Below are 23,696 nucleotides of genomic sequence, written 5' to 3'. Positions count from 1 at the left end.
TAAATTACAGGCTCGTTTAACTAAACTTTAAGACAGATCTATTTCCCTTTCTGGCTCGCATTGATCCCGGAAGCTACCACCGCTGCCAAGCCAGCACCCATCAAGCCAGCGTAAATAGAAAAAGACATTTGATGTTGCCTTTCAAAATAAAACATTAACTTTATCACTATATATTGTGCTGCCAACAATTTAATACATTGGCCACTATTTTCAGGTAGGACTTTTTCCATATGTAAAGAAAACACCAAAGATGTAATTAGATGTGCTTATGACGGTTTAAACATGTGTTTTAGCCATATTTTTTGTAGAAACAATAACATGTTAACTTTATTTTGAAGCTAAAGTCTATGCGTTTCCGGTTTGAATTTCGGCTGGCTTGAAATCTGTAACTGGGACAAATGAAGTTCATTTTCCACAGCTGTTGGTGATGGCGGATGTTGTTGATAAAGACACCATGAAGAATTACCACATAGCGTCTGAGAAAATTAACACAGCGACCTGTCGGTATCCGTACTGTATTGTTTGGACACCTATCCCCGTGTTATCGTGAGTTATTTACCGTCTGCTGTGCGCATGGTCTCTAATGTGACAGCTTCAGTAGCTTAGCTTAACAGTTAGCTTACACACGTACAATAACATCCTGTTGCTGATTTCTCTTTTTTTTAAAACCTGTCATTTTTTATTACAGACATTTATTTCCGTGAATATATAATATAGAAATTATGAAGCAAAATTTAACCATGTCAACAAAATGTATTTAAAAAAAAAAAAGAATTAAAACGATTTTCTAAGCTGAAAGTTTTAATTACGCAACCACTAAGACTAGTTTAACCCCATTTTACACATTTCATAACTTTGGTAATAAGCATTGGTACTAAATGACCCCATTTTATTTTAATCTGCTTTGTCTAATTGTTTTAATGTGTTGCCCTGTTGAATCACTTTCTGTCAAATAATTCAGATATTAATTGAGTGTTATTACTTGAACAATGCCTCTGTAGAAGTGTGAGTGTGCTTTTTTGTGTATTTTCTAGGCTGTAGTGTCGCTTCTAGACCACTTTTACTGAGGGGGCCAAACTGGGGCGAGTTGTTTTGTCAGAGGGGAAAAATAAACAATGATGATCGCTTTCAAGAATATATATCTTATCCAAAATAATAGCACACATAATTAAATACCATGATTTATATTTGTTTCAGTAACTGTATTTAATACTAGATTGTGAGTCTGGTTGTTGAGTCAAATACTGTGAGTCAAATGTGTTATTAGGGGGGTGGCCACAGGGGGGACCAAGCTCAGTGTTACAGGGGCACTGGCCCCTGTTGGCCCCTGTCTAGAACCACCCATGCTAGGCGGCCTAGTGGGACAAGGAGTTTGTCACATTTTCTTTTGCAAATGTTAATTCTGCTTCTTGTTTTTGTCTTCCACTGACAATGAGTTGATTGTATTTCAACAACAGCTGAGAGCGTTTCCTCTATTTCTTTGGTGCATCATCCGAGTGATCATCTAATCATAGAGTCACATTTAAATGTTTAAAGACAAGGGGAGTGCTTTAAAGTCAGTCATCTGAGTTTCCAAAATAGATGAAGAGTTGTTTTGGGAAAATTCCTTTTTCATAACACTGTCATGCTACATGTGTAAATATGTTTAATGATTTTAAATTGGACTTGAGCTTGTCTATTCCTTTTTTGGGGCTTTTTATGGCTTTATTTTAGAGGCAGGACAGTGGAAGAATTGTGTAGAGAGAGAGTGGGGAATGACAAGCGAGAAAGAAGCCACAGGTCAGATTCAAACCTTGGCACCTGCTCTGAGGATTATAGCCTCCGTACAAGTGGCAGGTGCACTAACCACTAGGCTACTTGTGTACCTCAAAGGGCTTTTTACACCCCAGGTCACACCTACCATTCACACACTGATGGTAGAGGCTGCTAATTGCATGCCATCAGTATTAACTACACATTCACAGTGGAGCAATATGGGGTTCAGTATCTTGTCCAAGGGCATTTCAACATGTAGGAGCTGGGGATCAAGCTCCCAACTTTCCGGTTCAGAGATGACAATTGCTTTCAGTGCGCAGGCAGAGTACAAGGATCATTGTTGAGATCAACAATGATCCTTGTCATTGTCATTGTCATTGATCCAGTTGTCATTGTGATAGCAAGTTGCTGATTCGCTATTCAAAGCATGCTGGAATATACCTGGCAAGCCGGGGATACGACATGAGGGCATGATTGATGTAAGACATTGCCAACATCAAGACAGCAATTAAAAGCTGCAGCTCCATATTTTGGAATCCAGCCAATAAAAAAATAATTTCATGTTTTTGTTACAATATTGTTCATGTGAATTCAAAGAAGTTGGGTGTGTTTTTCAAGTTAACCTTTTCTTGAAGAATATTCACTTTTAAAGATCACACCCTTTTATACTACTGTTGTTGTTGTTTTCTTTTTGTAAGATAAACACCTTGTGGGAGCTGGTAGGACTGACAAGTTCCCTCCAATCACTCCCATAAGACTCACAGAAAAGGATGGTGTACAAGTGAACTTAAATTGGTCTTGTGCAGTGCGGGCCTGCACTGTCACACTGTAGCTTCTCACACCGGTCTTATCTGTCCTGAGTGGACATTGTCAAAAAGAGGTCATGTCTACTAATATTTGGTTTTGTGCCTTTTTTTTTTTCTAGGCACGAATAAAAAAAAATACTTTTATGCTGTGATGATAACTTTGCATGTTATTTTTAATTTTTGTTCAGATGGCTGTTACCATTTATTGGTCACATGGGAATCTGCACATCCACTGGTGTCATCCGGGACTTTGCTGGACCTTACTTTGTCTCAGTGAGTAATGACTGTGTGCATGTAATGTTTGCATAAGCCCATTTTAAGATAATATTGAAGATTGTAGGTCAAATTTGGTACGGAACATTTTCTCTTCGGTAGGACAATTTATGTCAAGTAAGCGTATGAGCTTTGAAAGAACTAGAATAGGGAACACACAGTAGTGGTGTTTTTTTGCTGGATACTCTGAGCTTTGTGATACAACAAACAATGGTTATCATAATTAGAGCAGACCACCTCAACATCAAGCAGACTGACAATAGCTGCTGATTAAGATACATGCATTTATAAAAGGGCATCTGATTCAAATTGTACAATTTTTCTGCATTATTTTTTGGAGCGTCTTCACATTGTGTGAAAAATAAACAACATGAACATGATGTTGCTGCAATGTGCAGCTGCAGCGTTTTGACTTAGACCTAATTGGCTGTGGCACACAAACAAGCTGATGGTGAATACGGACAAACAGGATGTAAGACACATTTCCTAAATTCTCTTGATACTATCCAAACTACATCTTCCGGTTCCCAAAAGTGTGTCAGTGAAGATTTGAATCACGACTAACAGTTTGTTTTTCAGTTTGTCAAAGTGCTGATTTTGGTTTACACCCTAATCACCAATACTTAGCAAAGCAGCTTTGGATCTAATGATGTTGTTTTAAATATATATATTTTTGCAGGAAGACAACATGGCTTTTGGAAGACCAACAAAGTAAGTGTTAATAAAATATTTGGGGTGTTGTGATTACACTGTTTTTAGTCAATATATTGCTACAGAGAAGTGTTTTTCTCCCTCTAGGTACTGGATGTTGGACGTTGGTAAAGTCTATGCTAGCGGCTCCAATGCCTGGGACACAGCAGTGCACGATGCATCAGAGGAGTATAAGCACAGAATGGTAAAAAAAAAAAAAAGAAAGGCTTATAGATATTCTTTAAATTACTTTGTTAAAGTGAAAACATCAGTCATAATTTGGACTCCTTTTTTTCCAAAGCACAACCTCTGCTGCGACAACTGTCACTCACATGTCGCCATGGCTCTGAATCTGATGCGATATGAAAACAGCACCTCTTGGAACATGGTCAAACTCTGCCTCCTTGTACTGATCCATGGGAAACATGTCAGGTAAGATGGGCTTACACGTTCACGCTTTTGCCAAGGTGACGCATAGATCTTTCAAACACTTACTGTCTCAATTCCCTGCATAGTTAACTTCATCATTCATTTTGTACTTGTATATACCCCCTGTTTTTATTTTTATTTATCTTATCTATTCTGTTTAATGTGTATTTTGAGCTTTCTTGTCTGTGCTGCTGCAACGCCCGAATTTCCCCTCTGGGGATCAGTAAAGTATTATCTTATCTTATCTTTATTTCTGTTAAAGTAAAGCAAAGATAGCAGGAGACTTGTTCAGGGTTGTGTGTATCATGTGTCATCTTCATGCTGTATACTGTTGATCTCAGTGTATCAATCTCCTAATATTTAGACAGTGCAGCAGGACATGTCCTTGACTATTCATGTGAGTCACCTGATCTTACTCCAACTGAACAGGTGGTCCACCTGCTGAAACCCCTGAAACAAGCAGGAAGATATTATGGCTGCAGTAAAGAGCATCACAAGGACCATGTCTCTGTGTTTAGACCTTTAGACAGTAAAATCCACCCAGCTCTGAGTAGAGCCTTACCTTTAATCTACTGCTGCTCTCTTAAAAAAGAAGTAGGGCTGAAGTTTTTCAAAGAGGTTTCTCACTGGGATCCCATGGGCTAAGCCCAATTTAACTGGTATTGAAGAGAGATTACCCTGATTCTTGAGATGTATCAAAGTGTATAAAGGACATTCCTTCAAGAGGTCTAAAAATACTGGTGTAACAAGGGTGAACTTCCATCCCAGAGGCTTTTTGGTAACAGTTGGAAAGAAAAGAGTAAATAAAGCAACACAGAAGAAGTCAATGCTGTCACTTCCCTCCATTTTCCACTTCGGTGGAAATGCACTGATTTAGTTTGCATTCAAGCAGGACAAATCCTGCTGGAGGATTTCTTTAAAAAAAAAAAAAAAGATAAAAAATATTGTTGCTATGCTAAGATTGTACCATCAGCACTTTAGTGTACAGTATGCCTTCACCTCCTTGCATTTGGCGTCACCTTCATTTTTCTGTTTTTCCTCTCCTCTCCAGCTGTGCAGGCTTTCTGAAGACCTGGCTGCCTTTCCTGATGCTGAACGGCATCATCATGACGGTAGCCCTGGCCCTCAATCTGCGGTGACCTGGGAGGCAGATTAAGGAGACAGTGGAGCCCCCTGCAGGTTGGACGAGGAGTTGACCTTTTAGACAACGGTGGGGAGAATCCCATTGTGACTTGCAAGTGTAATCGAGGAGATAAGAAGTAGCCGCCCTCCAGGAGGAGATCGTCGAACAGGAATGTCCCAACACGTACACCAACACATGCTTGGTTTGTGGAGAAGCAGACAGCCTGTCACTGAAATATCTGCTGGTGAAGCTGGGATGCCCTGCCGATGGAAGTTCATTTACATTTAGCCGTTCATTTTGGGAGAAGTAACCAAACATATCACCATCTTCAAGACTACCTGAACCAAGCAAACACTCTCAATGGAACGCGGCTTTTGAAAGGATAACAGCAGGTTTAAGCAATCCCCACCTGCAAAGTGTACAGGTTGTGTAGCTGTATTAATAGTTGAGGAAGGAGTACACGCTGGTCATTGTTGAATACTCAAATGGGAAACACATTCATGCCTTGCTTAAACTTTGATGACCTTTGTGATGGATTGGGAGAATACTCCCATCTTTCTGTGCTTCCAGAATGCCATTTTTATACTGTGGAGCACAAACATGATAATTCAATTGGATGCCTTTCTAGGGAATTAATGCATTTCATGCTTGAGCTATAATGTAGCTGTTCTACAGCCCTGCAACCTAAACCTAAATATTCCAGAGCAGTTTGTATTTCTTTGCATATTATAACTTGTATTCAGTCTAACTCTGTAGGATATCAAAACATCATCATCTTCTAAAAAGAGATATTTTTTCACCTGTGTATTTTACATGCATTACATGTTTCAACTCATGGTACTACTTCAACAGGTTTACGATAAGCATTTTCATATGTTTACCTGCAGATCGTCAGTGCAATGATTGTAGCAACCTCAATGAATGTGACTGTTGGTAGATACCTAACAGAAAAGTAGGGCTGTACCTGATTCTGCTTGTCAGTGGAATCCAGTCTTCATGAGTCTCATGTTTAAACTGTAAGATGCATTTTTATTCTAAGATTTGAAAGTACTTTTAACATTTCCAACAGACAATTTTTTTATTGTCTTATCATGTCACCTTGTTTGTAACTAGAATAGTTAATTGGATGACTGATTTGAGTCAGCTATACTGGGTTTAAGCAGCTCTACTTGCAGCCACATTGGTCAACTGTATAGCATTCAGAGAAACATTGATTTTTAATACCACACTCTTATTTGGGATTTATTCATGTTTAATTACCCACTCTGTTTGTTTTGGAGAGGAGGTGACCTTTTGCAGAAATTCAGTCTTCTACAGGTTTTAAAGGCTTTTGAAGGTCGTCGTCTCGATCCCCAGCTCCTGCAGCAAGACACTTAACCCTGAATTGCTCCCTGAATGCGTATGAATGGGATTAGTTACTTCTGATGGTGTCACTACATAGCAGCCTCTGACATCAGTGTGTGAATGTGTAGGTGTGACCTGCGGTGTAAAAGCGCTTTGAGTAGTCAGAAGACTAGAAAAGCGCTGTACAATCTCAAGTCCATTTACCATTTAAGAAAGATACAGCTCCTTCGGTTGTTTATATTGTGCCAAATGTTGGAGTTCAGGAGACGTACTCAAACTGTGCCCCTTAAAATCAGAGTTATTTTTGTAACAAGTGGACAGCTGGTGGCTTGAGATTTTCAGAGTTATGAAACCTGGTCTAATCTTTTTGTTTTAGTGAAGAGAAGTTCTGATAATTACATTTTGATTTTATGGAAAGAATAAAGAGTCAGTGCCTAAAAAGACCTCGATCATACATCTCTCATGTCTTCTACTTTCAGTCATGTATGCATTTAAAAAGAAAACTAAACTCCATATAACGGTTGGCACTCAAAATCCGTTGCCATGGCTGTAGTGAGTAGATTCAAATCCCCTTATTGTTTGCAATCAAACAGAAAAAAAGTGTTGAGCCCCTCTTTGTCCGTGTCGCTGCCAGAAGCAGCAGGTAGCCAGGATCCTCAGGTTTTTCACACTCATTGACTCCTGCTGAATATCCTCCGCTCAGCCGAGAGCCGGAGCAGCGTCATTCCTGCTGTTTTCCACCTCTGCTGAGCAGATCTGAAAGTCAGCACTGGTTCACAAAGTTGTGATGTATACTGGCCAATGATCCAAAGTAGATATCTTAAGTGTCAGCTTATGAATAAAAAATGTTTTATTTTCTGTTTGAAGGGTTCGAACAGTGCCAGTTTTCTAGACTTTGGCTTTCTGTTGAAAGCAGATACTCTGTGGCCTCTTGTGTGTATCTCACCCATGTTGCCTGTAAATATTTGAACACACATTACTATGTACACCAGGTGCTCTTTATATACTTTGCAAACTTGATGCTCACTCTTCAGATTTATCCTTTGAATTATTTACTGTATAATATTTGTTCTTTATACTCTGTATTATTTCTGCCCTGCAGTGAAGCAGAATTGTGCCTGAATAAGTGTGTGATTGTGTGTGTGTGTGATAGTCATGCACACAGCGAGAGAGCACGTGATGGCATGCCAGCATGTATGTACTGCGTGCATGCAAGAATAATGGTGTTGGAGAGAGAATTTGGACTCATACTGTGGCTTCTTTATTAATTATCAGCTGCATTTCACTGCAGCCAACTGCCTACTGACTAATTTCTTTATCACTGCACATCTTTATCTTAATATCTTTCAAATTGTATGTGATTTCTGGTAAACCCTGGGAGAATAAATAATAAACTAGACTACAACAGGACTGCTCAAGTTGATTTATGCAATAGCCTATACTGTGCCGTGTGCAGCTACAGATTCTGTAGAGTAGAGCTGCACACCAGTGGAGAAAAGGAATCTGGTCTCTGTTTAAACAGTGGAAACTGTTCACATAGAAGCATGGTTTGGGAATGTTTTTAATTTAGAGAAGAATAATCACTTTTTTTAACTTGCAGCTTTATTCCACCAAAGTTTAAAAATGTGTCTATCAATTGATCAATAAACTTGCCCCATGTAACCCGGTACTATTGGAAAAAACTGTATAAATGAAAACTCTGAAATATATTTTTACCCACTACAAGCACTATATTTTACAAAAGCATATACGGGCTGGATAGAGTTATGAAACTTTAAAAATATACTACTATATGGGTCAAAAGGAATATAATGCCTTTGCTACCGAACTCTAATACAGTACAACCCTCTATGGAAGAAGTGAATTAATCTCAACATTATGCAACAGTGGGTATTTAAATAAAGTTAGCATGAACAGATTAAGAACAAAGGTCTTTCTGCTGAGTTTCAGGTAACATTTAAACAAGTTAAAACTACTGGGTTATGCAGCTGGGACTATTCAGCATCTTTGTAATGTAGCAATAAGTACGGTCTTTTACCTGCTTTTTGTAACATAACAATGAGTAAGGTCTTTTACCTGCTTTTTGTAACATAACAATGAGTAAGGTCTTTTACCTGCTTTTTGTAACATAACAATGAGTAAGGTCTTTTTACCTGCTCTTTTGTAACATAGCAATAAGTAAGGTCTTTTACCTGCTTTTTGTAAAGTGTCCCGAGATAACATTTGTTATGAGTTGATGCTATACAAATAAAAATTGATTGATTTCTTGATTGATTCACAATAATAAAAAGAAATGCTGTGGGAGTTACCTGTGTATGAAGCCAATGCAGAAGTGGAAAATCCTGCAGTTCTTTAAGTGTCTGCTTGAGGCTGGCTCCAGGAACTCCTGAGGTCAAATACACACCACAGACAAAAAAACTAAGTATTTACAGCATAAATTAACATATTTACAGACTGGTACAAAAACAATATAGGTCTGATTAGTTGTTGTCATCATGTGCACACACTGTACGTACAACGTTTTTTTAAATGGTTCAGTTTTGATTTTATGAACGATACGTGTTGTCTAGTTAGATAGCTGACATGATTGACAGGTGGGCGCGAAGTTAATGGTTTGTCAAGAGTCTTAAAACCCGCCTCAGCTCCAGCTCTCAGCCTGTCATTAGGTTGACTGAAAGTTAGGCTGAGACAGCATTTCCAGCATGGTGGCTGCTGCCGATGAGCCTCCGGAGCCCTCTGCAGTAACAGATGGCTGACGTCGCTATAAGGCTACGTCCGTTAATATTTAGAATAGAATAGAATCAGCTTCATTGACCATGTATGCTTATACACACACAGAATTTGTCTTCAGTAACTGTGCTCTCAATGTACAAAGAGAGCGCAGTACCATGGCCACCATCCGCGGCGCCGCATCTTGGTATCAATGTATTTTCATTCTATGGTATACTTGTGTCAAAACAAAACAGCAGATGTATTGATCAAACTTCACTGGTCTTTACTGGCATTGGAGCAGAGGCAACCATTGGCTGAGGAAACCTTTAAGTTCTTTGAAAATAAGTTCCTGGAACTAATAGTTCTCAGTACTTTTTGTGGAAATGCAGTTTTAATTGATCATTTGTTTGAAAAGATAAAACTGGGGGAAAGTAGTATGCCTCGATTGTAGTGAAACTTCACATCTCTGTCAAACACTTAATGCGTCTGTGGAGAACAGCTTTAGAAACAGAAGAGTGAAAGTTGTTTGCAACAAATGAGGGAATATGGGAGACACTTTTTCTTGGAACAGCTTATTCAGTACATTTTTAACTATATTACCTGATTTGCCCTTCACAACAGTTGATAGGATGCCTAATAATGCCTCTACATTATGAGTGTTTTTGATATATCTACTTTTAATAGGTGAGGTGCAGATCATTTTAGCGGAGTGCATGTGCAGGACTGCAGTGTTGAGTGGAGATCATTTGAATGGCTTTAGATGTTGCCTGCTGCGGTGCCTGGCTGTATCCAAGAGCCAGGTCCAGGAATGTGGAGACCTGTGGTCAGTTGACAAAAGACAGTTGGGATGCCATTATTAGTGCCACCATCCATATATGCTTATTCCAGTTTGCACTTTCAAAACCCCCTTTTGTTTCTCTAATCCTAAAACATCTTTTATGCTGCAGCTCATAAAGCCCTCAGGGGACTTTTAAAGACTCCTGATCTTGAACTCTGAATGTGTTTATGATTTATAGCTATAACATCAATTAAGATCTATTACTCAAGTTTATATTTGATGGATTTCCCTCGTTGAGTCATGAAAACTGTGTTTCTTCAATGCTGTCATCAGGAAGGATGATGTCTGGAATTAAAGGCTCTCTCAGACATGAAAGGCTCAGTGTCTTCCTGATCAGCCTTACATTTCTATAAATACCCTCAGAAGTGATTTCTGTAATAATCATTTTAAGCTGTCAGAATCAACATTAAGAAAAGGAAGCAGTCATGGCTTTGATACTATCAAGTGGCCAAAGTCCCACTCAGTGGCCATTATCCTACAAAGTATTTTGTATTCAAGAGAAACGGGATCAAAGGCTTTGCGGTCTGGCCCCCAAACACCCCTCCCCCACTTTCAACATACCACCTGGGTAGGTGAGAATGACAGGGGACACCAGATTGATTCTCAAAGCAGTAAATTGTGATGTTTTAGTAGAGTCGGTGCAAATCAAAGCAACGCTCAGAAACCTTATCTATCAACCAAAAACTCCTTTATAGATGAGACGTTCTTTTGTCACAGAGAATGAAGCAAATCAAATCTGCTCATTTTAGCATGTTGATATGACATTTATGGCTCAAGGGATATTTTAAGCTTGTTTTGTGATACCAAAATAAATACAGATGAGGAAAAAGTGTCTATTTGCAATTTGGCATTTCGTAATCAAACACTTCTCAAAAAGATGAAGGTTATAGCTTCCATCATAGTCACTTCTGGTGGTTCACTAAAATCATCCAGCTGCGTACATGAACCCTTTCATCAACAGCTCAGGTGAGGACGGTCACATTTGGGTGTTTCATCATTTTAAAAAGATGTTTAAAGATAATGTTTTTTTTTATTCTGGACTTCTCCTGTATAGGAATGGCTATTGTAAGATGCACCAATGGTGAGAAATTCAGAGTAAAAAAAATTGTCAATCAATCTCAGCCTCCCCAATTGTTACACAGAGAGAAAAACATTGAAGATTATTCTTTTATACATCGTTATTTGCTCACTCTGTGGTCTGATATTCACCAATAAAGATCAATATTTCTGAGCCAGCAGGCTAATTGGGCTCAGGTATGAGGGACTTCGGTATTGATCGACGTCATAAGATTATAGTGGGCGCGTAATAGTAGCCTCGATATAATGAAGAGAAAGAGAGCTGTGGCACTTTCTCCTCCTCATCCATCACTCGTGCCAGCAGTGTCTCCTCGAGGCTGCGAGGAAGATCTCGTGTATCCGGACAGAGAGAAGCCCCTCCCCGCAGATCATCGCACCAGTCGATGGTCCTTTTTAAACTTCATTGTTGCAGAAGAAGCGACGCCCCGCTTTGCCTCGGCTAAAGGATCAAACACCCCCTCTGATCAGCGCGACCCCCGGTTTTGTTCTCATGGAAATCAGACCCTGCCTCCCGGCCACACTTTCTGCAGAGATGCAAAGTTGAGGCGCATTCCCAGCCGGGACGACAGACGATCACGATGTGCTGGAGGAGCTGATCCGTTCATCAGTTTTTTTTTGCCTTTGGGTTTCTTCTCCCGGACCGCACACATTTTCTTCCCGACATGCTGGATTTGGCGAAGCACGTTGTTTTGTGCGCGCTGCTCGGTTGCGTTTACGCGTCGTGTCCCCCGCGCTGCGAGTGCTCGGAGGCGGCTCACACCGTGAAGTGCGTCTCCAGAGACCTGCGGAGTATACCGAGCGGGATCCCCGGATACACCAGGAATCTGTTCATAACGGGGAATCAGATCAGTCGTATCGGCCCGGAGTCTTTTAAAGGGCTGGATAATGTGACCAACCTCTCTCTGAGCAATAACAGGTAAGACTCTTGCTGAACCCCTGCCGGTTTTATTCTAATTGTAATGTAAAGCATAAATCCAATTCTCCCAATACTTTTTATTCCTTTAGGATGAAATGAAAGTTCTGGAGTTAAATCATTTTATCCTAAAATACAGCTACAAATCAGATTTCATGATATACCACAGTAAAAGTGGCTCTGCAGGCTTTCTAGCCAATATCCTGTTTAAATGTTGGCAGCGTTGGTTCTTTTTTTCACCTTTCTTGTTCTTGTGTGTATTTTGAAAGCGTGAATTTTCATCTCATGAATTTTCTCCAATACAGAATTTCCGAGGTGGAGTCCCACACCTTCACTGGACTGCGCAGCCTCCGCTCTCTGGATTTAAGCAACAACCAGCTGGCAGTCATCCACCCTGAGGCCTTTACCGTGCAGAACCAGTCTCTGCGGGAGCTCAACCTCAGTCGAGCCCTCTACAACCACTCGTCTGTGATGGACTTGGCCACCTCCCTCCGCTGGAGCTCCCTGGGGAACCTGAGGTCACTGGACCTGTCCCACAACAGCCTCATCTTCTTACCTTCGCGGATCTTCTCGCACCTGAGCAGCCTGCAGCGCCTCCAGCTCTCCAACAACTCCCTGGTTGCGATCCACAACTCCACTTTCTCCGGTTTGGAGCGTCTGCAGGAGCTCGACCTGACACTCAACGCCCTGAAGACGGTGCCTGAAGAAGGGCTGCGAGAGCTGGACTCCATTTACCCAGCAACTCTCCTCCTCGGGGAGAACCCGTTCATGTGCAAGTGTGGAATCGAACCTTTTGCTTTGTGGCTCAACAGATCGCAGGAACGCATCAGTGACGCGGAGGACCTTGTGTGCGCCTTCCCAGCCAGCATGAGGAACACATCCATGCTCGCTGTGGGAACACTGACCTTGGGATGCCACCAGAGGAATGTGGGCGCTGACCTCGCTCTGCAGACCTCTTACGTCTTCCTGGGTATAGTCCTCGGCTTTGTGGGCCTCATCTTCCTCTTTGTACTTTATCTCAACCGCAAGGGCATCAAGAAGAGGATATATGACATGCGTGACGCCTGCAGGGAGGTGTGGGAGGGATACCACTATCGCTTCGAGATCGACTCTGGTCCAAGGCTATCACAGGTCTCCACCAACGCTGACATGTGAGAGGACAGTTACGCCCGGTGTGTTTTCTAAAGACTGTTTTTTATGGCATTTATCAGGACCGGATTGTAAAAATTGTACAGGTTTGTCTGTAAATACACACAGTGGAGTTAATAATCTTTCTGCCTTGTCGATTAAAGCATGCACTGCCCGTCTTTCTACATAACACAACTTCAATGCTCTTTTAATTCAGTCTTAATTTAGGTGTTCTGTTGAGTCAAGCAAGTTTATTGGTTGACATTTTTTTCTATATAGTCCATTTAAAAGCATTAAGTGCCTAAAGTCAATTAGGTATTATTTCCTTATTAATGGTGTGACCTGAACATTATTCATTATCTTTGTCAGATCTTTATAAAAAGCTTGTTTAAAATTTTTTTTAAAAAAAGCAACAAAACGCTGCAATAAAACCCCTAACACAAAAAAAAAAAAAAACCTCTGGGAATTTAAAGCAAAATCGCTCATTCATCTTTAAACCATTTCAAGCCCTTTGGTTCTCCCCCCCCCCTTCCCTAGTCCTTCAGCCCCCAGGGTGCCAGAGAGGAATTAAAGCCCCCAAAGCTTTTCCGAAGCTCTCCTAAAGTCACCACTCTCCTTGTCCTCCTCCTTTGGCTCTTGGATTTTGAGAGGGGGGACAGACCAGCGGAACTCTCTTAGCCCCCTCATTTTTCTCTTTTTTTTCATGAAGCTTTTCTTTGTTTCAACTCCTTGAGTTTTATTGTCAAAATGATGAGAACCAGTCCCGGCTGAGGCCGCCGAAAGCAATCCCTACCCTCCCCTTCCTTAAAGACAACAGCCGCTCTAGAGGCTCTTTGAAGGAAAAGTCTGGCTCTCCATGTTTTTCTGTTTAGTGGGATTTTTTTTCTCTCTCTCCGGTGATAAGATACAGATGATTCCGAAACACCAGCGACATTGTTTCATTCAGCAGTTTGCTCGGACAAGTTAATGGGGAGAAAGAAAGAATGTCTACTTAACCTTTTTTTTTTGCTTTTAAACTGAGGTTGTCTTGGGGAAAAAAAGGTGACTTTTATGGAGTTATTTTCCTTAAACAAGAATGACATTTCTGTTAAATCAGAGCTGTACATTGAACATGCACGTCTGAAATGAAGCACAATTAAACCTGCATGCATTCCAAACATTAAATGATGATATTTTCTGAAATGTCCCATTTGGTCCCAGTTTTTCTTAAATGCTAAATGACATTTCCTGTGGCCTTTTTGATGCTACAAAGTAAGACAAACAGAGACAGAGAGGCAGAGAGGGGGGGTGGCAGGCTGCCTCCTCAGAGTGTTTATTGCCCAAATTGCCAGCTATCTAGGTATTTGGAACTGTGGGGAAAGCTTGCCTGGAGTGAACTCAAACAGCCTCTCATTGTTCGAAGCCAAAGCAGCATCTTCAATCCCATCAAGATGTTCCCCAAGCTTCTCTGATAGCAATCCAGAAATGTTTATAGCATGGAGGATCCATTTTACTGCATGTGTAGACAAAATAAAGCTTTTAAAGTCTGTACAGCCATTTGAAGTCAGTGTAGTTTTGCTTGTTATAAAAAAAAGCAATGAAATATGTATTTGCGGTGTTTGGACTATCATTTCTCTGAGGCGCAGCAGAACCACATTAAGTCGGGGCATTTACTCGCTGAGGAGAAAACAATTGGGAGTCGTAGGCTGACACAAAGAGCGGCTCGGATGAAGAGACGCCTGAAATAAGCTTTGTTTTCCAGCGCAGAGAGATGTCTTGTGATACTCATTGTTTTTCTGTTGTCACAGACGGCCATTATGCTGCGGCGTAATAGGATTCACTCACGATGACAAAGTTGAGCGCTCTGATCCGGCTATTGTTAAAGTGTCATCATTCTTAATAATTGCCTGTGGGAGGAAAATCCCCGGAGAAATTTTCATTTGCTATGACAAAACGTGTCCCAACCGGGGGGTGCATTACGCCGGCCACGGGTTATTGGTGTCAGCAGGCAGAGCAGAAAGAAGAACGATGACTCCTTCCATGTCATTACTTCCAACTTCACTCATTAAAGTGTGGATTAAGACCTGTGCCTTTCTTGTCTTTTTATGAGTCTGGCTGTTTGAAAAATATATGGCTTGTTTGCTATAGGCTGTGCAAAGATTGTCTCAGCAGGAATCCAATGAAAAGAGGAAACCATACAATTCATCCAGAAGATCTCCATTACTCCCAATGCAAGAGAGGCTTGTTAAAAACAGAAAAATATCCACGATTACAGAGCTCTGTGTGTTGCACATATCTGATTAAAAGATCACGTCTTCATTTCAGCTTGGCTTGCAATGTCTTGTATTTCATTCAAGTCATTTGTTTCACCACTGAGGTTTAGTTTCTTTAAAAAAAAAAACTTTAACAGCTTTTTGTTGCTGTATGTGCAGCATGTGGTTTTTTCCTATTGCAAAATACATGTTGAGAGTCCTTTCAGTTTTGAGAATGTTCCTCTGGAGCACAGCCGGATTTTTATGATATATACGCCTCCTGTCTCCGGGAACATCTTGGCGCCATTACATGGATTTAATGGCTGTGATAGAGAATATGCCTTAAAAGTGAACACCACATCTGCGAGGAATTGAACATGTTAAAGAGAGACCACAACAGTCAGCAGCATGACGACAGAGACAAAGTGGCATCTACCACCCCCCCCCCCCCCCCCCTTTACTGCCATGGTATGACAAACACAGCTCAGCGAGGGACACATGTCATCATTTACATTTGCAATCACTAAATACAACACAGTCCTCTGATTCAGTCTGCTTCAAATTTGCCCGCCCACTTTTAAAACCAGACCATGTGCAGAACCGCGAAACAAAGTCCAGTCTCCTTTATCGTTTCCCTTCTGTTTCACAATGTACTTTTTTTTTGTGACATTAGAATCCCTTTCTCCCAGTGTCCATGTCTCCTATCCATCATGTCGGACTGGCCTGGCGAGGGAAGGTGGCGACTGAAGCACAGAAGTGGTTCCAGTGGGGTATCACCCATTGTTCTGCTGCTCACTTGATCAATGTGACTAATTGTGTGCCCTTCCTCGCTTGTTTGGATGTGAGCGAAAGAGGAGTTGGTACAGCTGGTCCGACTACCCATTAAAGCCAACCGGCCCCCCATTTATCACCTTCATAAAGGCTGGAGCTGACAAGCACTTAAACACACATAAAGCACACAGTCCATGCACACACACTCATGCCAGAATCAGAGGAAGTCTTAAAACTAGACAAACTTCTTTCTTGTTACAATTCAGCAGACACTTTTATCCAAAACAACATACATCAGAGAGTAAGTACAACACTAATCCATTCATACACTGCCACCAAAGCAGCAGGAGCAATGCAGGGATAAGTGTTTTGCCCATTGCACATCAGACATGTTGCTCAGCTGGGGATTGAATCCTTGACCTTCTGGTTGAGAGGCGACGACTCTACCAACTGAGCCGCCCTTTCTTAAGTAACTGTCTGTCTTACATTCAATCAGATATCTGAATCAGTGTTTGTTCATTGATAATAGTTCCTTCATCAGTATTCTTCAGGAGGCAAACATCTTCATTTGACCACTACTGTAGTGCAAAACCTTTTATTTCAGGACACCATATATACGTTGGGTTATAATAGAATTTGACAAGACAAATGTCTTATACTCATGGAAATTCACAACTGAGTGGTAGGGGGTTGTGACGTTTATATCTTGCAACCTGCTCACAAGTGTCGACTGTATGCACATGACCGGTGCAATCTCTGTACACGTAATGAAACTGCTTCATAATGATTTCAGTTTGCCAGTATGTACTTCTCGTCTTTTGAGTTGATATTATGTCAAATTACACGATAGCATTTATATAAAGGCAAAAATGTTCATTATATTGTCACACTCTGTTGCTCCGTCCACTACTCGTTGTCTTGGTAAATGGTAAATTGACTTGAGCTTGTCCCCTTTCTAGTTTTCTGACTATTCAAAGTGCTTTTACACACCTCCTCATTCACACCCGTTCACACATTGACGGTAGAGGCTGCCATGTAAAGTGTCCATCAGAAGTAACTTATCCCATTCATACTCAGTCCATAAGCCGCTGACAAAACTTGGGGTTAAGTGTCTTGCCCAAGGACACATTGGACATGTGGCAGCAGGAGCAGGGGATTGAACCTCCGACCTTCCGGTTGAGAGACCGACCGGCTCTTATGAGCCACAGCCGTTTCGCTTCCTGAGACTCCTCCCTCCTGTCTGACAGGGATAGTCTCCCACTATCAGAAGATTTCATTAAATTCTAGAAATTTATAGGAGTGAATAGGCTATTTGAAAATGGCTTATGTGTTTGGTCATTTGCTTTTACAGTGGACACAGGAAAAGATATCATTAATGCTGGCTTACAGCTGATGTATGTGACCTGGGGTGGTAGCCTTACGTCCTGTGTCTGATAGAAATTGAGTTTTATTTCTACTTTACGAGTAAGAAAGTTGAAGTTGTTAATAAGCCAAACCTTTGCATGGTCACTTCATTAACTGTAAATGGAGATGATTTCTTCCATTTTCTTTCAGTGTTTTAAACAGTCCCAGCTAAGTTGGCTAGCGGGAACAAAACTACTTGGTATAATTAAAAATTAATGGTTTTGGTAAAAATTATACCTTTATGTATTTTGATAACAACAGGGAAGGATGGTCAACAGTAAATGGACTTGAGCTTATAAAGCGCCTTTCTAGTCCTCTGACGACTCAAAGCGCTTACTGCAGCGCACACCTACACATTCACACACTGATGGCAGAGGCTGCTAAAGTGACCATCAGAAGTAACTAATCCCATTCATACACATTCATACACACCGCCATCTAAGAAGCGGGAGCTACTTGTCTTGCCCAAGGATACATGGGACAGGTTGCTGCAGGAGCTGGAGTAGAACGCCGACTCTACCAACTGAGCCACTTCAGTGGTTTCCTGGGTTAAATAGAAACTACCAAGCTGAGATAGTTACATAACTTGATGAAGAGAACACTGTTAACACCCTGTAAACGCTCACATCCAGGTAAAGCACCGTGGTTTATGCCAGCTGCCTGCCATTTTCTTAAGCTGGAAGCTAATTAGCTTCTTTTGCTAGCTGTAGGCTATACTTTCCAAGTGGGATACACAAGGAAGATATAAAAGAGCAAATTATCATGCTGTACAGCCATTAAAATGTACGTCTAGGAAGTAGTTAAATGCTAACGTAAGCTAAAGAACTATCAAAAATAGGCAGATGTCCCACCCATTGTTTTCTATCTGTTGTGTTTTTTTTTTTGTTTCTGATCTTTCAGAAAGCATTGAAATGTTAAAAGTTTGTCAGATTTATTTAACCAACTCACAATGTGGAAAACAACTGTACCACATTATTCATTTGACAATAGCATTAGAGCTTGTCATCCTTGGTGTAACATCAGAGAAAAATGGCCGCCATGTGACTATGTTGACTGAGTTGAAAACTACAAATCACTTTGCTGACTATGAATTAGACTTGAGAAAAATGAATTGTAATATTGTGTTGTAATTTCATAATGTATCAGTCCCATTTTGGGTACGTTCACCGCAGAGTTCGAACAACTTGTACTGTATGTTTTCACATGTCATGAAGGGATTCATTATGCTCTTGAAATTTAAACAAAAATCTCTTGGTGCATAACCGCAATGGATCCCCAGACCCGTAGAGAATGAGAAACAAATGCTCTCAACAAAGGCCTGTCTCGTATGAAAGAAAGGCTCATGTAAAACACTCCACCACAACAATGCAGCTTCCCTCTGAAGTCTTCATGACCGTGTCTCCATTGATCTCAGAATTGACTACAACTGTAAACGGAGCAACGGCACGGCGCTGCCAGGCTTTATGGCCCCTCACCACCCCCACAGCTCCCCCTCCTCTGGGCCTCAGAGTGTCCTGAAGTCTCATTGTTGGCTCTGCTGTCCTCCAGCTGGCCACAAATCAGTCTCTAGATCCATGTGGCTTGTTAGAAGTTTTGTTTTGTTGTTGCTTTGGTTGTTTACAGGAGGATGAGGTTGGGGAGTTTTTAATTTGAGAAACATATTTCCCCGTGTCGCATTATTCCTTTGTCTCTCAAACGTTGACTGAGCCCCCAAAGCAAAAGGCAACTTAAGCAGTTTTCATATATGCACTGCTCAAATTTTCTAGAAAAGTTGTGGCAGGCTGCCCTGGTATCTTCATGAGTTGATTATTCACACATGCACAATAGAAGGGGAGGCTATCCCTGAAGCATGGCACTTCCAGTTGGGTGGCATGGGGCCCTCTTGAATGCCATTTATGTGCAAACACACAAGATTGAGGGCACACTCACACTAGGCAATCCACACCCTGCCCAAGAATATTTGACCCCCAAAGTCCAGTTTGTTTGACTAGTGTGAGTGGTACAACATGCTCATGCACTGCGCACTTCCTTGGCCCTGGCATGGTTGGAAGAGGTGGACTTTTATGTTTTGTGAAAGCCGTATTGATGTTTTTCTTCTTTGCTTTACATTCTTGGAAAGAGAACAACACCCTGAAGATGAATGATTCCGTCTGATAAATGAAAGAGATATCCTCTGGTCCACACAGAGAAAAAGACAAAGGTTTGTGTTATTGGTTGATTATAAATGGACTTGACCCATTTTAAAAGAAAGGACACAACTGCTGCACTACTTCATCATATCTCAGGCATCGATAGGTTGGGTTGAAATTGAGCAGAAAGCAAAGCAGAATACAATCGTTTGATTGAAACAGGACTAATTTGAAGACATTCACTTGGGATCCAATCCTCCTTTATTAGACCCTCAATAGTTCACATACAATGGATTAATTTACTGTACGCTGCGGTTTTCTTCCACTCTTGATCCAGATACAAGATGTATTAAACCTGCAGTCATCAATACTTTTATATAAACAATGGGAAGAATTGCCAGGGATGAACCTAAAGAGAACTACCTCACTGTACTTTCCTTGAGTTATACAGAGCACTTTAAGTTTCATTTAACTAATTCTGAGGGTTTTCTTACCCACAAATGAACTGTTTTAATCAACCATCATTCATGCTGATTATAACAGAAGGGAGCTGTTAACAACGAAACAGATGCTAATGTTGTGGCCAGCTGACGTGTCAGTTAAGACTTTACCCTGATTTTTTTTCCTGCCAGCCCATAGAAAAATGTCCCCTTGATGTCACGTTGAGCTGATGTGTGAACACAGCAGGTAATACTCAGGAAAATTTACAGCCGGCGAGTGGGCGGGGATGACGTTAGTAATAATATATAAAACCAAGCAAAGGCTGTGAAACCAGTGCTATCTTCATGCATGTTTGAAAATAGCAAATGTGTACTGACTTTCAGTTTTACCTCCAGAAAACTGGTTTAGACGTCTTAATTGTTATGAAGGAGATATGTTACCAGGTTCAAGCAGTTGCTGAGAAATGATGACCATGAGAACATGAACAAAGTTGCCCTGAAATAATCCTTCAGAACAACATTTAAAGGGGCGAGCCTCTCCGATGATGAAGCAGCTCGTGGAATGTGTTTAGTGTGAACTCTCTGTAGGTAGTTTGACCTCTCGCCTTCCTGGAGGGAGGAGACTTGAGCTCATTATTATTAGCTTCATTATTTCAAAATGCTGGACCAGATGCCGGAGCGGGAGGGGGCCCAGGGTACCCAACAGGGCCCCGAGGCACCCGATTGGTCAGAAGGAGAAGAACTGTTTGGAGGCCAAAGGCTAGATTCTTCCGGAGAGGAGACACCATCTGCTTACTGTCTCTCACTGACTTGACATCATCTTGCAACATTTAGGACTTTGAGTAGAACATGCTAGTCAATCTGGAGGAGGAGGTTATGAAGTTATAAAAATCCACCAGTGCTGCTTATACATCTTGAATCAGAAAATATGGAAAATTTCTTATCTTTAATAAGAAAGACAAAATAATAAGCAAAATATAATCAGCTTTTGTGTCTGAAACTCTAAAAAATCATCATCTAAGTAGTATTTTCTGGCAAAAAAAAACCATGCCATTGCTTTTATACACATACATAGCACAGACTGTTTTTTTTCTCAAGGCAAAGGGTAAACAAAGACACTCCTGGTCTATCTCAAATAGAGCTACAAGGAGAATGAATATTCAATGTTTTACTCAGTGTACTCAATCCAAGGTTTGTAGCACTGCATTATATGCCACATAGGTTTTTTAAAGGCATCTCGTGACCCCCCCCTCCCACCCCCAACTGTTCGGATGCTCTTCAGGTGCAGCCCCCTCACCCCTGACATATCTCCATTAGTGCACATCCATAGGGTCATACTTGTGAATGTGTGTGGCATGTCTCAACAACATAGGGGGAAAAAATAATTTCCCTCAGGGATGAATAAAGTATAAAAAGAAATGTATTTTTTATATCATACATCATGAAGTGTGAAAATGTGCTGAACACAATTTGATAAAGTTTGAATTAACTCCTTCCAAAATTCATTTCAAGAAGGATTTTTTTTTTTACCAAGACGTCTAGAAATACTTTCATACCCAATACTCTAAGTGAGGTAGCAGCATTTTGTTGGGTCTCATTCAGGCCCTGGGCTCCACGTCCTGCATCACTCTGCCCATGAATCCTGCTGTTTTTGACCCCTCATCCATCACACTTCTTTAATGGTTCTACACGTATACAGATATAAATCTATCTCAGCTTATAAGCACTCAGGAACTTTATAATCTAAATACAGATGGGGGGCTTCACCAAGGAGTGGCTCTTCTACTTGTGCACAGGTCAAGGTCGTGTTCTGAGCAGTCCTATTTATTTCTTCCTTAGCAGAAAAAAAATGCACATGAAACATGACTCAAGCTTAATTTGAATTAAAATGAGAGATCAACCAAGAAAAACTACTTTCATCAAATAATCTTGTTTCATTTCTTATGAATGCCCCTCTTTCATGTGTTGTTTTGCCTGCCTCCTATTATTTTGTGTCATCAGGAATGTTGGACCTCTTTTTTCACATCTTGCTCATATGAATGTTGATAAGAGTAATGGAAAGAATTTAGAAAGCAGGAAGCTGTTCCTGAAGAAAATTCCTTTGCGCCATTTCCTTTGACAGGAAATTGTGTCTTTGATCTAAGCCACCACACTCATCTGGTCATCGCATGCGAGGTGTCACTTCTGTCCTATGACGGAGGGGAGGAGACGTGCTATCCCCTGCTCTGGCCCTAACACTTAAGTGCTTAAAAGATGAAAAATAAGAATGTGCATTATCATAAATCTGGGTTTAAGAAGTGTACCCCAAGGCGGCAGTTTTACTGTACTGGGGAAGTAGGACAGGGTGACACACTCATTTGTCGTCCTGCTTACTCTGGCAGCAGGGGAGTGTCATTAATGAGCGCTAAGGCCCAAACACAGTCGCGAATGAAGATTCACACCTGTCAGACTACCAGGGAGTGTGTTCTCACTGTGTTTGTGTGTGTGTGTGTTTGTATGTGTGTGCGTGCATGTGTGTATGTGTTACCTACACTGTCAGTGCATTGGTCATTTTCATGTGGAGCGTCCCACATGGTCACAGGAAGCTGATCATTATCACACTCATATGCATTTCTTACAGTTCAGTTGTATCTGAGGTTACAACAGTTCAAATGAAAGGGAAATGTTTAATGTAGAGCTTTCTGTATTTGTATAGCGGTGTGTAATTTATTTTCTGCAAACAGAAGGCGAAAGCTGGCTGATCTTGAAATGCTGTTTGTCATAGTTAGGGTCGACTGCATCATTACTGCAGAGTGCCGCCCGGGTCTATTCAGCGTCAGGGGGTACAGGAGGCATCATTAATAATCCTAACAAGACCATCAAGAGTAACATGATCTTTTTCAAGGGCAAGAGTGGTGCTATATGTGTAGGGGAAAAAAGGCTTCTTTCCTATTAGCACAGTAAAGCTTTTACTCCAAAGTCCTTTCTGGATTTAAGACTAGCAGAATTTAAGAAAAGAAAGAAGAGAAAGAAGAAAACCAGCAGAGTTGTTCACTCAGTGTCACTCTGACTTCACACCTGTAGACAATCAGCTCATTAAGCAGTGATTGGAAGCAGGCTGTATTTAATGCTACCTCCAGCCTACAGCACACACACACACACACATACATCCAGAGCAAGTATCTTTTGTGCAGTTGGGTTGTTGGTGTGCTGGTTCACTGCTTCTTTGACATACAGAATGGTTTGTGGTGTTAATTTGAGGTAGGTTTTTGCTGCTACACTCAGTGTTACGAGTTATTGTTCCATTTCTTCTAACCTTTAATGTGTGTTGTCTTTGCAGGATCTTGCTGATTTGCTTAGTTCATGCAGAGCATATACGCTGTTTATGGGCTACACCAGGTGAGCAGAACACAATGTTTCACTGGAGTTTAGCATTGTGAGCGATGGAAGCTGTATATTCTCTGTTATGAGAAAACTAGACTGATTGGGTGAATTAGACTAAAATTTGGTAAACTGGCTATTTCATAAACAACTGTTTTATTTTACAGACTCACCAAGCCCACAATCGTCTTTGTTTAGCTTTATTATTTTTTTTATTTATCTCAGACTATGCCTGTTTTCTTGAGTTAATTTCCTGATAACACAGGAGAACCA

At 41.0% G+C, this 23,696-nt stretch overlaps 2 protein-coding genes across 2 annotated transcripts; both read left to right on the top strand.

Moving 5' to 3' along the window:
• Positions 1 to 395: 395 nt before the first annotated feature.
• tmem222b (transmembrane protein 222b) lies at positions 396 to 7,830 on the top strand. The gene is made up of 6 exons (XM_061058840.1): positions 396 to 546; positions 2,750 to 2,834; positions 3,514 to 3,545; positions 3,633 to 3,729; positions 3,826 to 3,956; positions 5,005 to 7,830. Exons 1-6 carry the CDS (start codon positions 428 to 430, stop codon positions 5,090 to 5,092), a joined length of 552 nt encoding a protein of 183 aa, XP_060914823.1. The 5' UTR covers positions 396 to 427; the 3' UTR covers positions 5,093 to 7,830.
• Positions 7,831 to 11,216: 3,386 nt separating this feature from the next.
• tpbga (trophoblast glycoprotein a) lies at positions 11,217 to 13,482 on the top strand. Its single transcript, XM_061058839.1, has 2 exons — positions 11,217 to 11,963; positions 12,266 to 13,482. Exons 1-2 carry the CDS (start codon positions 11,710 to 11,712, stop codon positions 13,113 to 13,115), a joined length of 1,104 nt encoding a protein of 367 aa, XP_060914822.1. The 5' UTR covers positions 11,217 to 11,709; the 3' UTR covers positions 13,116 to 13,482.
• The last annotated feature ends 10,214 nt before the right edge of the window (positions 13,483 to 23,696 follow it).

The sequence above is a fragment of the Labrus mixtus genome, chromosome 16 (assembly GCF_963584025.1).
Source record: "Labrus mixtus chromosome 16, fLabMix1.1, whole genome shotgun sequence".
Taxonomy (NCBI): Eukaryota; Metazoa; Chordata; class Actinopteri; order Labriformes; family Labridae; genus Labrus; species Labrus mixtus.
Note: the sequence above shows the minus strand (reverse complement) of the source record. Positions and strands in the feature narration are given on the sequence as shown.